At 38.1% G+C, this 14,932-nt stretch overlaps 1 protein-coding gene across 2 annotated transcripts in view; it reads right to left on the reverse strand.

Annotated features, from left to right (window-relative positions):
- The window catches only part of SPAG16 (sperm associated antigen 16), a 1,112,034-nt gene that overhangs the window by 592,813 nt on the left and 504,289 nt on the right, over positions 1-14,932 (reverse strand). For both annotated transcript variants that reach the window (XM_055398454.2, XM_088842002.1), the window contains exon 11: positions 14,082-14,225. In XM_055398454.2, coding sequence (XP_055254429.2) covers positions 14,082-14,225 — 144 coding nt within the window. The remainder of the gene's footprint in view (positions 1-14,081; positions 14,226-14,932) is intronic.

Below are 14,932 nucleotides of genomic sequence, written 5' to 3' on the forward strand. Positions count from 1 at the left end.
ACATTTTTAAGGGCTAAGACGAACAACATATATCTTTTTGTGTTATATTTGTTTTTCAGTTTATAAATGTTTTTACGTTTAATTTGATAAGGACGTCAGACAGGATCTTCTGGTATTTCATGGTTTGAGAACATTCTTCTAGTTCTAGCTTGGTATAACACAGACATCACAACATAGTCTTTTCTTCCTAACCATGTTTAAGACTACCAGTTTTATACATTTTTTTGAGCTTTCCCCAAGTTCTCAACATTCCTATCAATGAATAAAAGATAATAATGGGTAGCATTTCTTTAGCATATATATCCCAGGGAACAGAACTAGTGTTTTTCATATGCCTTAATAATTAACCTACAAAGTAGGTATCATTATTATACCCATTTTGTAGATGAGAATACTGACACGACTAGCAAATGTGAAGCTAAGGTTTACACTTCAGCAGTTTAGAGCATGTCTATCTTGCCAGAGTACATCATGAGGAACGCTGGGCTGGAAGAAGCACAAGCTCAATCAAGATTGCCGGGAGAAATATCAGTAACCTCAGATATGCAGATGACACTACCCTTATGGCAGAAAGTGAAGAGAAACTCAAAAGCCTCTTGATGAAAGTGAAAGAGGAGAGTGAAAAGGTTGGCTTGAAGCTCAGCATTCAGAAAACTAAGATCATGGCATCTGGTCCCATCACTTCATGGGAAATAGATGGAAAAACAGTGGAAACAGTGCCAGACTTTAATTTTTGGGGCTCCAAAATCACTGCAGATGCTGATTGCAGCCATGAAATTAAAAGACGCTTACTCCTTGGAAGGAAAGTTATGACCAACCTTGATAGTATATTAAAAAGCAGAGTCATTACTTTTCCAACCAAGGTCCGTCTAGTCAAGGCTATGGTTTTTCCTGTGGTCATGTATGGATGTGAGAGTTGGACTGTGAAGAAAGCTGATCGCCAAAGAATTGATGCTTTTGAACTGTGGTGCTGGAGAAGATTCTTGAGAGTCCCTCGGACTGCAAGGAGATCCAACCAGTCCATTCTAAAGGAGATCAATCCTGGATGTTCATTGGAAGGACTGATGCTAAAGCTGAAACTGCAATACTTTGGTCACCTCATGCGACGAGTTGACTCACTGGAAAAGACTCTGATGCTAGGAAAGGTTGGGGGTGGGAGGAGAAGGGGACGAGAGAATGAGATGGCTGGATGGCATCACCGACTCTGTGGACATGAGTTTGAGTGAACTCTGGGAGTTGGTGATGGACAGGGAGACCTGTCCTGCTGTGATTCATGGGGTCGCAGAGAGTCGGACACGACTGAGCGACTGAACTGAACTGAACTGACCTTGCCAGAGGACTATGCTTAAGGTTTCTGCTTTTTGACATTATACATTCACTCTTTCAACAGTGCAAAGGCAGTGCCAATGTACACTCTCTACTTTGTTCTACCCCCTCATCATTTTCAGCAACTGATGAATCCCTTTCATCAGTCTATCCAGTAAGTGGAAAGGGTGCTTTACCTTACCAATGTATGATCGCCATCTAGTGGTAAAAACTTAATCATGCTTAGTTACCCATGTCATTCCTATTAACAGTGTCTTGAGTAAGTTGTACTAAGGAACTTACAAACTTAGATTCAAACAAAACCAATTTCTTCTGTAAACAATAGATGGTAATCATTTATTTGTATATAGAGTGTTATTTGAAATACTATAGCCTTTGTAGTAAGAGTTTTAAATTGCCTTCATTTTGTATAGTCTGTATAATATTTGTATAGTGTTTATAGTTCAAAGTTTTCCATATGCCTTTTATTTCTTGAGTTATAAATATGGTATAAAATGTCAGTGTTTATTTTTAACAAAATATTACCATTACCATTTTTTAAAACGTGGCTAACCATTGCCGTGTGAAAGAGATACAAGTGAATGTGTTGGTCACTCAATTATGTCCAACTCTTTGCAACACCATGACTGTAGCCCATCAGACTACTCTATCCATGGAATTCTGCAGGCAAGAATACTGGAGTGGGTGGCCATTCCCTTCTCCAGGGATCTTACCAATCCAGGAATTGAGACTGGGTCTCCTGCATTGCAGGCAGATTCTTTAACATCTGAGCCATCAGCGAAGCCCTTACAATTATTGAGAATATATATACCAACTGGACAAGTAACAAGGCTTGTGTAGATACTGAAGACTTGGACAAAGAGGCCTTGCTCCTATTTTGATTGTAGGTATTTTAGGTATCTTGCCTGTTTGGTTTTTTGTTCCCCACTTTGCCCTATTACCTTTGCCCTATTACTATGAGGAATAGTGAATACTATTCCTCATCTGACTCATCTAACGCCATGGTATCCCCCTGTCAAGTCTTCTTAGTTCCCAGCTGTTCCAAAATTCATTCTCCTTATCAATTCCAATACATAGGGATGAACAATATTTGTAGACATATGTGTCTTAAGTATAGATGCTAGATTTTTATCCAAAATAAAGCAATTTTCAATGTCTATTATTAAAATTTATGAAAGTATGTCCTCATAGCTGAATCACTCATATACTCCACCCTTTTCAAGTACGAATCTTACTTGGTCATTGTACACTGATATATATTTTTTTAATATACAATTTCATTTTCTGCCTTCTCTTTAAAAGTTTTGGATCTACAACTGTGAAATGGGGGTAAAATTGTGGTGGGATTACTACACTTCTTCAATTTAGAAATGTTTATGGAGAAGGAATAAGATGGCAGAGGAATAGGACGGTGAGACCACCTTCTCCCCCACAAATTCATCAAAAGAACATTTGAACGTGGAGTAATGTCCACAAAACAACTTCTGAATGCTGGCAGAGGACATCAGGCACCCAGAAAAGCAGCCCATTGTCTTCAAAAGGAGGTAGGAAAAAACATAAAAGATAAAAAGAGAGACAAAAGAGGTAAGGACAGAGCTCCATCCCAGGAAGGGAGGCTTTAAAAAGAGAGAAGTTCCCAAACACCAGGAAACACTCTCACTGGCTAGTCTGTGGTGAGCCTTGGAACCTCAGAGGGCCACATAACCGGGAGGAAAAAGAAAGAAATAATTAAAACCCACAGATTACCCACCAGACGGTAACTCCCAGCGGAGAAGCAGCACAGACGCCTGCATAGGCCATTAGCAAGCGGGGGCTGGACAGGGAGGAGCCGGCTGAACTGCTTAGAGAGAGGACTGGGCTTGAAAGCCACAAGGGCAATCTGAGAGAACTAACTGGAGATAGCAAAGCAGACTGGGGTAGCTTCCCCACAAAAAGGCGGAAAGCACTAACCTAAGACTCTGCCAGCCCCGCTCACAGAACAAAGGGCTGAGCAGAGAGAGCCGGCTGTGGTCGGCCCATTCCCCATCCCCCGCCGAGACAAGCAGGGAGGTCAGCCAGAGCCGGAGGGGGCAACCACGGCCCCAGAAAGGCATCCGATACAAACTGTAGGCAGGCTTGTTGCTAATCGAGACTTCTTGGGCTAGGGCCAGTCGATATCCACCTGAGAAGGTGCACTGGTTGTACACCCAGAAAACCGAGTGGCAGGGACTGGGGAGGTGATAAGTCGCAGTAACCACGCTTGCCAAACACCTGGTCACCTGAGATGCTCAGACTGGGGAAGGCACAAAACGCAGACCCAGCCAAGTCTGTGCCTTTGTGGAGTACCCGAGAAACTGAACTTGAGATGCTCAGACCTGGAAAGTGCATACAACCCAGCGCCAGCCTCAGACAGTTCCCAGCAGAGCAGTCTAGAGCCTGTCCAGTGTAGACTGGGACAACACATGCGCTGTGAGCGGGGGCAAAGCCAGTGTGGCCGAGACACTGAGAGCACTCCCCACAGACTCCAGAGATATTTGTCTGCAGCGTTCCTCCCTTCCCAGAACAGGACTGAACAACTGAGCCTTAAAAAGTTTCCACCCGCCCCCTAGTATGAGGGCGGAAATTAGACACTGAAGAGACCAGCAAACAGAAGCTAAAACAGAGGGAACCACCTTGGAAATGACAGATAGAGAAGTCTAGAGACTACTCCAAGAATAAGACCACAAACCAGAGGCAAGAGGCTTAAGCCCGAATCCTGAGAACACCAGAGAACTCCTGACTCCAGGGAACATTAATCGATAGGAACTCATCAAACACCTTCACACCTACACTAAAACCAAGCACCACCCAAGGGTCAACAAGTTCCAGAGCATGACATACCATGCAAATTCTCCAGCAACACAGGAAAATAGCCCTGAGTTTCAATATGCAGGCTGCCCAAAGTCACTCCAAACCCACTGACATCTCATAACTCATTACTGGACACTACATTGCACTCCAGAGAGAAGAAATCCAGCTCCACCCACCAGAACACCGACACAAGCTTCCCTAACCAGGGAACTTTGACAAGTCACCTGTCCAACCCCACACACAGCGAGGAAACTACATAATAAAGAGAACTCCACAAACTGCCAGAAGAGGGAAAGGCCACCCCAAGCAAAGCAATATAAGCAAGATGAAGAGGCAGAGAAATACCCAGCAAGTAAAGGAACAAGATAAATGCCCACCAACACAAACAAAAGAGGAAGATATAGGAAATCTACCTGATAAAGAATTTCGAATTTTGATGGTGAAAATGATTCAAAATCCTGAAAGCAAAATGGAGTTACAGATAAATAACCTGGAGAAAAGGATTGAGAAGATGGAAGAAAGGTTTAATAAGGACTTAGAGGAAATTAAAAAAGAGTCAATATACAATGAAAAATGCAATAGATGAGATCAGAAACACTCTGGAGGGATCAAACAGTAGAATAACAGAGGCAGAAAACAGCATAAGCGAGCTAGAAGATAGAATTGTAGAAATGAAACAGAGGGGAAAAAAGAAAAACAAATTAAAAGAAATGAGGGCAATATTAGAGACCTCTGGGACAATGTTAAACGCTCCAACATTCGAATCATAGGAGTCCCAGGAGAAGAGGACAAAAAGAAAGACCATGAGAGAATACTTGAGGAGATAATAGTTGAAAAATTCCCTAAAATGGGGAAAGAAATAATCACCCAAGTCCAAGAAACACAGAGAGTCCCCAACAGGATAAACCCAAGGTAAAATACTCCAACACACATATTAATCAAATTAACAAAGATCAAACACCAAGAACAAATATTAAAAGCAGCAAGGGAAAAGCAGCAAATAACACACAAAGGGATTCCCATAAGGATAACAGCTGATCTTTCAACAGAAACTCTTCAGGCCAGGAAGGAATGGCAAGACATACTTAAAGTGATGAAAGAAAATAACCTACAGCCCAGATTACTGTACCCAGCAAGGATCTCATTCAAATATGAAGGAGAAATCAAAAGATTTACAGACAAGCAAAAGCTGAGAGAATTCAGCATCACCAAACCAGCTCTCCAACAAATGCTAAAGGATCTTCTCTAGACAGGAAACACAGAAAGGGTGTATAAACTCGAACCCAAAGCAATAAGGAAAATAGCTACGGGATCATACTTATCAATAATTACCTTAAACATAAATGGGTTGAATGCCCCAACCAAAAGACAAAGGCTGGCTGAATGGATACAAAAACAAGACCCCCATATATGTTGTCTACAAGAGACCCACCTCAAAACGAGGGACACATATAGACTGAAAGTGAAGGGTAGGAAAAAGATATTCCATGCAAATAGAGACCAAAAGAAAGCAAGGGTAGAAATACTCATATCAGATAAAATAGATTTTAAAACAAAGGCTGTGAAAAGAGACAAAGAAGGAAACTACATAATGATCAAAGGATCAATCCAAGATGAAGATATAATAATTATAAATATTTATGCACGCAACATAGGAGCACCGCAATATGTAAGACAATTACTAACAAGTATGAAAGGGGAAATTAACAACAATGCAATAATACTGGGAGATTTTAATACCCCACTTACATCTATGGATAGATCAACTAAACAGAAAATTAACAAGGAAACACAAACTTTAAATGATACAATAGACCAGTTAGACCTAATAGATATCTATAGGACATTTCACCCCAAAACAATGAATTTCACCTTTTTCTCAAGTGCACACAGAACATTTTCCAGGATACATCACATCCCGGGCCATAAATCTAGCCTTGGTAAATTAAAAAAAAATTGAAATCATTCCAATCATCTTTTCTGACCACAATGCAGTAAGATTAGATCTCAATTATGGGAGAAAAACCATTAATAATGCCAACATATGGAGGCTGAACAACACACTGCTGAATAATGAACAAATCATAGAAGAAATCAAAAGAGAAATCAAAATATGCATATAAATGAATGAAAATGAAAACACAACAACCCAAAACCTATGGGACACTGTAAAAGCAGTGCTAAGGGGGAAGTTCATAGCAATACAGGCACACCTCAAGAAACAAGAAAAAAGTCAACTAAATAACCTAACTCTACATCTAAAGCAACTAGAAAGGGAAGAACTGAAGAACCCCAGGGTCAGTAGAAGGAAAGAAATCGTAAAAATTAGGGCAGAGATAAATGTAAAAGAAACAAAAGAGACCATAGCAAAAATCAACAAAGCCAAAAGCTGGTTTTTTGAGAAGGTAAATAAAACTGACAAACCATTAGCCAGACTCATCAAGAAACAAAGAGAGAAGAACCAAATCGATAAAATTAGAAAGGAAAATGGAGAGATCACAACTGACAACACAGAAATACAAAGGATTATTAGAGAATACTATCAGCAATTATATGGCAATAAAATGAATAACCTGGAAGAAATGGACAAATTCCTAGTAAAGTACAACTTTCCAAAACTGAACCAGGAAGAAATAGAAAATCTGAACAGACCCATCACAAGCACGGAACTAGAAGCTGTAATCAGAAATCTTCCAGCAAACAAAAGCCCAGGTCCAGACGGCTTCACAGCTGAATTCCACCAAAAATTTAGAGAAGAGCTAACACCTATTCTATTCAAACTCTTCCAGAAAATTGCTGAGGAAGGGAAACTTCCAAACTCATTCTATGAGGCCACCATCACCCTAATCCCAAAACCTGGTAAAGACCCCACAAAAAAAGAAAACTACAGGCCAATATCACTGATGAACATAGATGCAAAAATCCTTAACAAAATTCTACCAATCAGAATCCAACAACACATTAAGAAGATCATACATCATGACCAAGTGGGCTTTATCCCAGGAATGCAAGGATTCTTCAATATCCGCAAATCAATCAATGTAATACACCACATTAACAAACTGAAAAATAAAAAACATATGATTATCTCAATAGATGCAGAGAAAGCCTTCAACAAAATTCAACATCCATTTATGATAAAAACCCTCCAGAAAGTGGGAATAGAAGGGACATATCTCCACATAATAAAAGCTATATATGACAAACCCACAGCAAACATTATCCTCAATGGTGAAAAACTGAAAGCATTTCCCCTAAAGTCAGGAACAAGACAAGGGTGCCCACTCTCACTACTACTATTCAACATAGTTCTGGAAGTTCTGGAAGTTTTGGCTACAGCAATCAGAGCAGAAAAAGACATAAAAGGAATACAAATTGGAAAAGAAGAAGTAAAACATTTACTGTTTGCTGATGACATGATCCTTTACACAGAAAACCCTAAGGACTCTACCAGAAAACTACTAGAGCTAATCAATGAATACAGTAAAGTTTCAGGATATAAAATCAACACACAGAAATCCCTTGCATTCCTATACACTAATAATGAGAAAATAGAGAAATTAAGGAAACTATTCCATTCACTGTTGCAACGAAAAGAATTAAATACTTAGGAATATATCTACCTAAGGAAACAAAAGACTTGTACATAGAAAACTATAAAACACTAGTGAAAGTAATCAACGAGGACACTAATAGTTGGAGAAATATACCGTGTTCATGGATTGGAAGAATAAATATTGTAAAAATGAGTATACTACCCAAAGCAATTTATACATTCAATGCAATCCCTATCAAGCTACCAACGATATTTTTCACAGAACTAGAACAAATAATCTCACAATTTGTATGGAAATACAAAAAACCTCGAATAGCCAAAGCAATCTTGAGGAAGAAGAATGGAACTGGGGGAATTAACCTGCCGGACTTCAGGCTCTATTACAAAGCCACAGTCATCAAGACAGTATGGTACTGGCATAACGACAGAAATACAGATAAATGAAACAAAATAGAAAGCCCAGAGATAAATCCATGCACCAATGGACACCTTATCTTTGACAAAGGAGGCAAGAATATAAAATGGAAAAAAGACAGTCTCTTTAACAAATGGTGCTGGGAAAACTGTTCAGCCACTTGTAAAAGAATGAAACTAGAACACTTCCGAACACCATACAACAAAATAAACTCAAAATGGATTAGAGAGCTAAATGTAAGACCAGAAACTATAAAACTCCTAGAGGAGATTGTAGGCAAAACACTCTCTGACATAAATCACAGCAGGAATCTCTAAGACCCACCTCCCAGAATATTGGAAATAAAAACAAAAATAAACAAATGGGACCTAATTAAAATCAAAAGCTTCTGCACAGCAAAGGAAACTATAAGTAAGGTGAAAAGACAGCCTTCAGAATGGGAGAAAATAATAGCAAATGAAGCAACTGATAAAGGATTAATCTCCAAAATATACAAGCAGCTCCTGCAGCTCAATTCCAGAAAAATAAATGACCCAATCAAAAAATGGGCCAAAGAACTAAACAGACATTTCTCCAAAGAAGACAAAGATGGCTAACAAACACATGAAAAAATGCTCAACATCCCTCATCATCGGAGAAATGCAAATCGAAACCACAATGAGATACCATTTCACACCACTCAGAATGGCTGCTCTCCAAAAGTATATGTGCAATAAATGCTGGAGAGAGTGTGGAGAGAAGGGAACCCTCTTACACTGTTGGTGGGAATGCAAACTAGTACAGCCACTATGGAGAACAGTGTGGAGATTCCTCAAAAAATTGGAAATAGAACTGCCATATGATCCGGCAATCGCACTCCTGGGCATACACACCAAGGAAACCAGAATTGAAAGAGACACAGGTACTCCAATGTTCATTGCAGCACTGTTTATAATAGCCAGGACATGGAAGCAACCTAGATGTCCATCTGCAGACGAATGGATAAGAAAGCTTTGGTACATATATACAATGGAGTATTACTTAGCCATTGAAAAGAATGCATTTGAGCCAGTTCTAATGAGATGGATGAAACTAGAGCCTATTATACAGAGTGAAGTAAGCCAGAAAGAAAAATACCAGTACAATATACTAACGCAAATATATGTAATTTAGAATGATTCAAATGATAACCCTGTATACAAGACAGAAAAAGAGACACAGATGTATAAAATAGTCTTTGGGACTCTGTGGGAGGGGGTGCAAGTGGGATGGTTTGGGAGAATGGCATTGAAACATGAATATTATCATATGTGAAACGAATCGCCAGTTCAGGGTCAGTGCATGTTACAGGATGCTCGGGGCTGGTATGCGGGGATGACCCAGAGGGAGGATAAGGGGAGGAAGGAGGTGGGAGGAGGGTTCGGGAGGGGGAACTCATGTACACCCAGGGTGGATTCGTGTCAATGTATGGCAAAACCAACCAATATAATATTGCAAAATAATTAGCCTCCAATAAAAATAAAAAAAAATTTTTTTATAAAAAAAAGAAATGTTTATGCTGTATTTATAAAATTAGCAACACAATTTCAATTTTTTCTTGTCTTCAGAAAAATCAGTGAACCTAAAAATTGACTGATTTCTTCTGTCTTTTTAAATAAAGTTTTTAAAACTCAGTCATAAAACTGCAGAAATCGGAATGAAAAGAAGAACTTCTAGAACTCAAATTTCTTCATTATTAATCTAGTCTGGGTTTCTGTTACATCTTGATTCAGTATTGGTGATGCTTATTTTCATAGAAATCTATTATTTTATAAAAAATTCCAAGCGTATATATTTTTTTGTTTCTGAATATGTGGTTTTAACTCTTTCCAAATTGCTAAGGCTTATATTTATGTTTACTACATGTATTTTTCCAGCAATTTTTGAGTTATCTACTTGTTTTATTATAGAGGCTTATATTTTTAGTTTCTTATTTTAAAAAACCTTTTAATTAATATGAATTTACTATTTATTCTATCTCATTCATTTCTACTTTTCATTTATCCATTCTCTGCTTCTGTATATTTCAGTTCAGTTCAGTTCAGTTCAGTTGAGCCCAGTTGTGTCTGACTCTTTGCGACCCCATGAACCACAGCACGCCAGGCCTCCCTGTCCATCACCAACTCCCGGGGTTCACCCAAACTCACCTCCATCGAGTTGGTGATGCCATCCAGCCATCTCATTCTCTGTCGTCCCCTTCTCCTCCTGCCCCCAACCCCTCCCAGCATCAGAGTCTTTTCCAGTGAGTCATCTCTTCCCATGAGGTGGCTAAAGTATTGGAGCTTCCTTTTAATTTAAATAATTCACTTATTTTCTTCTTTTCATTTAAAGATAAAGCTTTTAAATGGACAAGTTTTATTCTAAATGCATTTCTGGTTACATCTCATAAGTTTTATATTATTGTATTTGTGATTGTTTATCAGCTAGGTAATGATATTATAGTTCTTTGACGCAACATTCATTTATTTGCTTTTTAACAATTCAGATTTTATTATATTTTAGTTATGGATTTGCTATTTTCTTTTACTATTGAATCTTGCTCACAAATTTTAGTTTGTACATTTGTTATTCTGAAGAATCTATTTATGTTTAAGATTTATATATTTTTAAAAACTTAATAATGAATGATTTCAAAGAATCTATAATCTCAATGTATAAAGTTTATGATGAAGTTCAGTATATACTACTAAATACACTTGCTATTAATTTCTCTAGTTCCACTGTAATTTTGTTTACTTGACAGATTAAAAACTAGTTTGCTTTGAAATATTTGACTCTGATTACCGTATGGAAAATCCCATGGATGGAGGAGCCTGGTAGGCTGCAGTCCGTGGGGTCGCTGGGGGTCGGACACGACTGAGCGACTTCACTTTCACTTTTCACTTTCACACATTGGAGAAGGAAATGGCAGCCCGCTCCGGTGTTCTTGCCTGGAGAATCCCAGGGACGGGGCACCCTGGTGGGCTTCTTTCTATGGGGTCGCACAGAGTCGGACACGACTGAAGTGACTTAGCAGCAGCAGCAGCAGTATTTCTAAGAGCTTTATTTTATATATTTCAATATCATATTATCTGATCCTTAAGTGATAATTAGTTGCCCTCCCAGTTTATTTTTTTCTGTTACTCATCTTTTGTCTGATATTATCATGACCGTTGTATTTATTGTTTAGGTATTGAAGATGTCCATTATGACAAGGAAAATAGGATGCCTAAGACTGGTTTGAGTCACTCAGCGAATATCCCACTCTCATATTAAGTAAGTTTGATCCCTAAAAGAAATCTGACAGACGTTACTGTGACAGGAGAGACAGTGGCATCAATGTCGTAGTAATCAGGAATACATCTAGCTGGAAGTTATAGAATACCCAACTGGGGACATCCAGAATTAAAAATTACAAAGAAAATGTCCAGGTTTATTTTTCTATGTGAAGAGCAGAGGAATTAGGCAGGCAACACTGTGTAATGTGTCTGCTCTGAACCTCTTCCATGGGAGTAACATCAAACTGATCACAAAATGGGCTCTGAGGAAGACTATGTCTGCATTTATTCATCAAAGATCCAACTACAGATTAGTGTCACATTTGAATCAAATTTATTTTATATTGGATTATTTGACTATAGATAAGTATATAAACAGGAAAAGTATTATCTTTAACAAATAAATTATTTTTTTACTGACCAGATTATCTAAGCAAAAATAAAAATCAAGTATCACAAATTTCAGAAAGCAGGAACCTCAACAGCTTTTAGACATAAATATTATATACACATATATGCATATATTTATATATAATGTATGGTCCTTAGTGTTGATTTACATATATTAAGCATTATAAAATGTCTCAGGCCTGAAATATAAACTTCTTGAGAAATGGTCCCTATCCCAAATAAAAAAGAGCTTTCATGTTGTTTCTAATAAACATTCATTACTTTTTGTCAATTCTGCAAATAGAACACTTGTTATTCGTTATCTCTCACTTAAAACACACATGGCTAAATGTATTTTCTCCCATTATTTTTATCCCACATGCACTAGGAAAAAAGCAATATGCCTACATTTTACTAAAATTCTACCAAAGAAAGTACTAAATGCAAACTCATACTAAGAGTGAATAATGATATTTTTCACCTCATTTTAATTTCAGTAATTGAGTGGAAAAGTAGGAAAATCTATTAAAAGGACCATGTGCTAGTCAAACATTAATAAGAAAATGTCAGAGTCACAGGTTGTCATGGTGACGGGATACTATGGAAATCTGATTAGTATGCCCAGCAGCTGTGTAAGTGATACACTACACTTCTAATTGTGCTGTCTCTGCTTGCAAGATGGGCTTTATGTTCCTGAGAGGTATGAGGTGGTGCAGATCTGTTTATCCACACATCAGGTATTTAATGCATTATACGTTCAAAAATTAAATCCAAACATCCAGCACTAAAGTTGTATTTTAAAAACACTTTCAAAAATATTTTTGAAAAATTAGTTTACTCTTCTCATTAAGACACAAATTTTTGAATAATTTAGTTTACTCTTATTTCAATGTAATTTCACTGACTTTTATACTAAGGATAAGACAAAGATGCTTTTTGAAAAAAAGTTTTGTGCAAACAAAAAATAAAGTTCTCCAAAGAACAAATTTTCCCAATGGTGCCATTCAGAAGTTTCACTAAGAACTACATGTATCCAAGAATAATTAGACCAGAAACTGTTAGAAAGAGCCAGATGCAGGAGTGTTTACAAATGTTAAGCATAATAATGATAAGAGAAGACCACTGGGATTAGGGATAAGAGTTGACCACAAACAACAGTGGGCAGTACTTCTTGCCACCAGAAAAATGTGTATGTGTTTCGTTCCTTCTGTGCCCTAGTTCTTTTGGTACAAAAATTAAATGAATCTTAAAAATTATAGGGCTCAATGCCTTCAGTTCTGCTTTGTTCCCTTTTCTTTTTTATATCTTAAGTATCATTGAATTTTTAAAGGAGTTGATCACTGCCTCCTGATCCTTTTTGGTAGATAACTTAATTCTAAACGGAAAACATGCAAGATTATCAGAGGCAAAGTAAACACTGCTATGCATTATTGAAATTCATGTGCCTTGTCAGGGTTTATGAGGACAAAGAGCGTTTCTGAAGCTTGTCCTGGGAAGCTCATTACTCTTCTTAAATGCATCAGAATGTGGATTAAGTTTTACATGTACTGAATATCAAAAGCAATCAATCTAAAGTCGATATAATGAAAGCCAAAGGAGCATTTATTTACAAGTTTCAAAATTCAGTGGTAGAGGTGGGATTGCAGACAGGAAAGTGGCAGTATAAACTTTCAAGTTTCATTTATATAAGATGAGTTAAGTCCTAGAGATCTACTGTATACCATAGAGCGTACAACTAACAATTCTTAAGGAATACTTAAAAATTTGCTGAAGAGGGTAGATCACAGGTTGTGCGTGTATGGTCAGTAGCTCAGTTGTGTCCAACTCTTTGTGACCCTATGGACTGTGGGCCACCAGGCTCCTCTGTCCATGGGATTTCCTAGGCACAAATATTGGAATGAGTTGCTATTTCCTCCCCAGGAGATCTCCCCAGCCCAGGGATCAAAGCTGAGTCTCCAGAGTCTCCTGCACTGCAGGCAGATTCTTTACCACTGAGCCACCAGCATTAACAAATCTTTAAGTGTTTTGAGGATAATGATGATGATAAGATAAAGTGGATGGGAGGAAACTTTTGGAGATGATAGGTATGTTTATGATATAGACAGCAGTGATGATTTCAAGGAGGTATACTTATCTCCAAACTTATCAGTTGTATACATTAAATATATACCTTTATTCTTACTTCAATAAGTGGTTTAAGAAAAAAAAAAAGACAGCACAGTGAAGACACAGAGTAAACAAGTGCATTCCTAGAGAGATAAGCCTAGCTCTGAGAGCTGTGTGCACTGACCTGGGATGGAAGCAGCAGTTTGAAAGCCAGTCAGTGTGGCCCAAGCCTGTGAGAAGCACGTTGCCTTTGGGGAGCCCCACCATCTTCCAGACACGGTCCTCCCCACAGGAGACAAGGAGGTCTTTGTGAGGGTGCAAGACGATGCTACACAGGGAAAGAGAAGAAAAGGTTGTTAAGGGAAGGTAACAGTGAATGGCTTCATACGGGGAATAAATGAAATGGTAGTGATTACCCATTTCAGCCTGGCAGGACAGCTACAGTACGCTGGCTCAGAAGTCAGAAGAGCCAGGTTCAACCTCCTGGCTAGAGCCCTAACTTATACCTTCCTGAATGTCATCAACCTAATTAATTTCACAGGATCTCAGATTCCTCATCTGAAAAATGGGATGGTTGATTTAGGTGAATGTTCATGTCTAATTCTGGTTTGAAATAATAGTTCTGGTTTTTCATTCAGGGAGGAGAAGTTATGCCAATGAAAATTTGGTGTTCAGACATTTGGACCAGTAGCCACACTTATTACAATATATAAAATCAAACTTATTTTCAGACTATAGTATATCTTAACTCAGATACTATCCAGGAATAGATCATAAATCATAACCACATTATCATAGTTCTATAATAAATTCTATAAAAGAAACAAATCCATGAGCTCCTCTCTACGAAAAGCAAAGGAGCTCAAATTCCACACTGAAATGCCACTTAAATTGGCTTCAGTCAAGGCACAGTACACAAATCACAGTAATGAATTCAGGATGCAAGAGGCAATTCCCACTCTATAAAGGCATAGAGGGAACTGAGAAAGAAGTATGTAAAATTAATGATTAACACATTAAGCAGTATTATTTGAA

Source organism: Moschus berezovskii, chromosome 2 (genome assembly GCF_049115385.1).
Source record: "Moschus berezovskii isolate FMDL1 chromosome 2, NW_MosBer_1.0, whole genome shotgun sequence".
Taxonomy (NCBI): Eukaryota; Metazoa; Chordata; class Mammalia; order Artiodactyla; family Moschidae; genus Moschus; species Moschus berezovskii.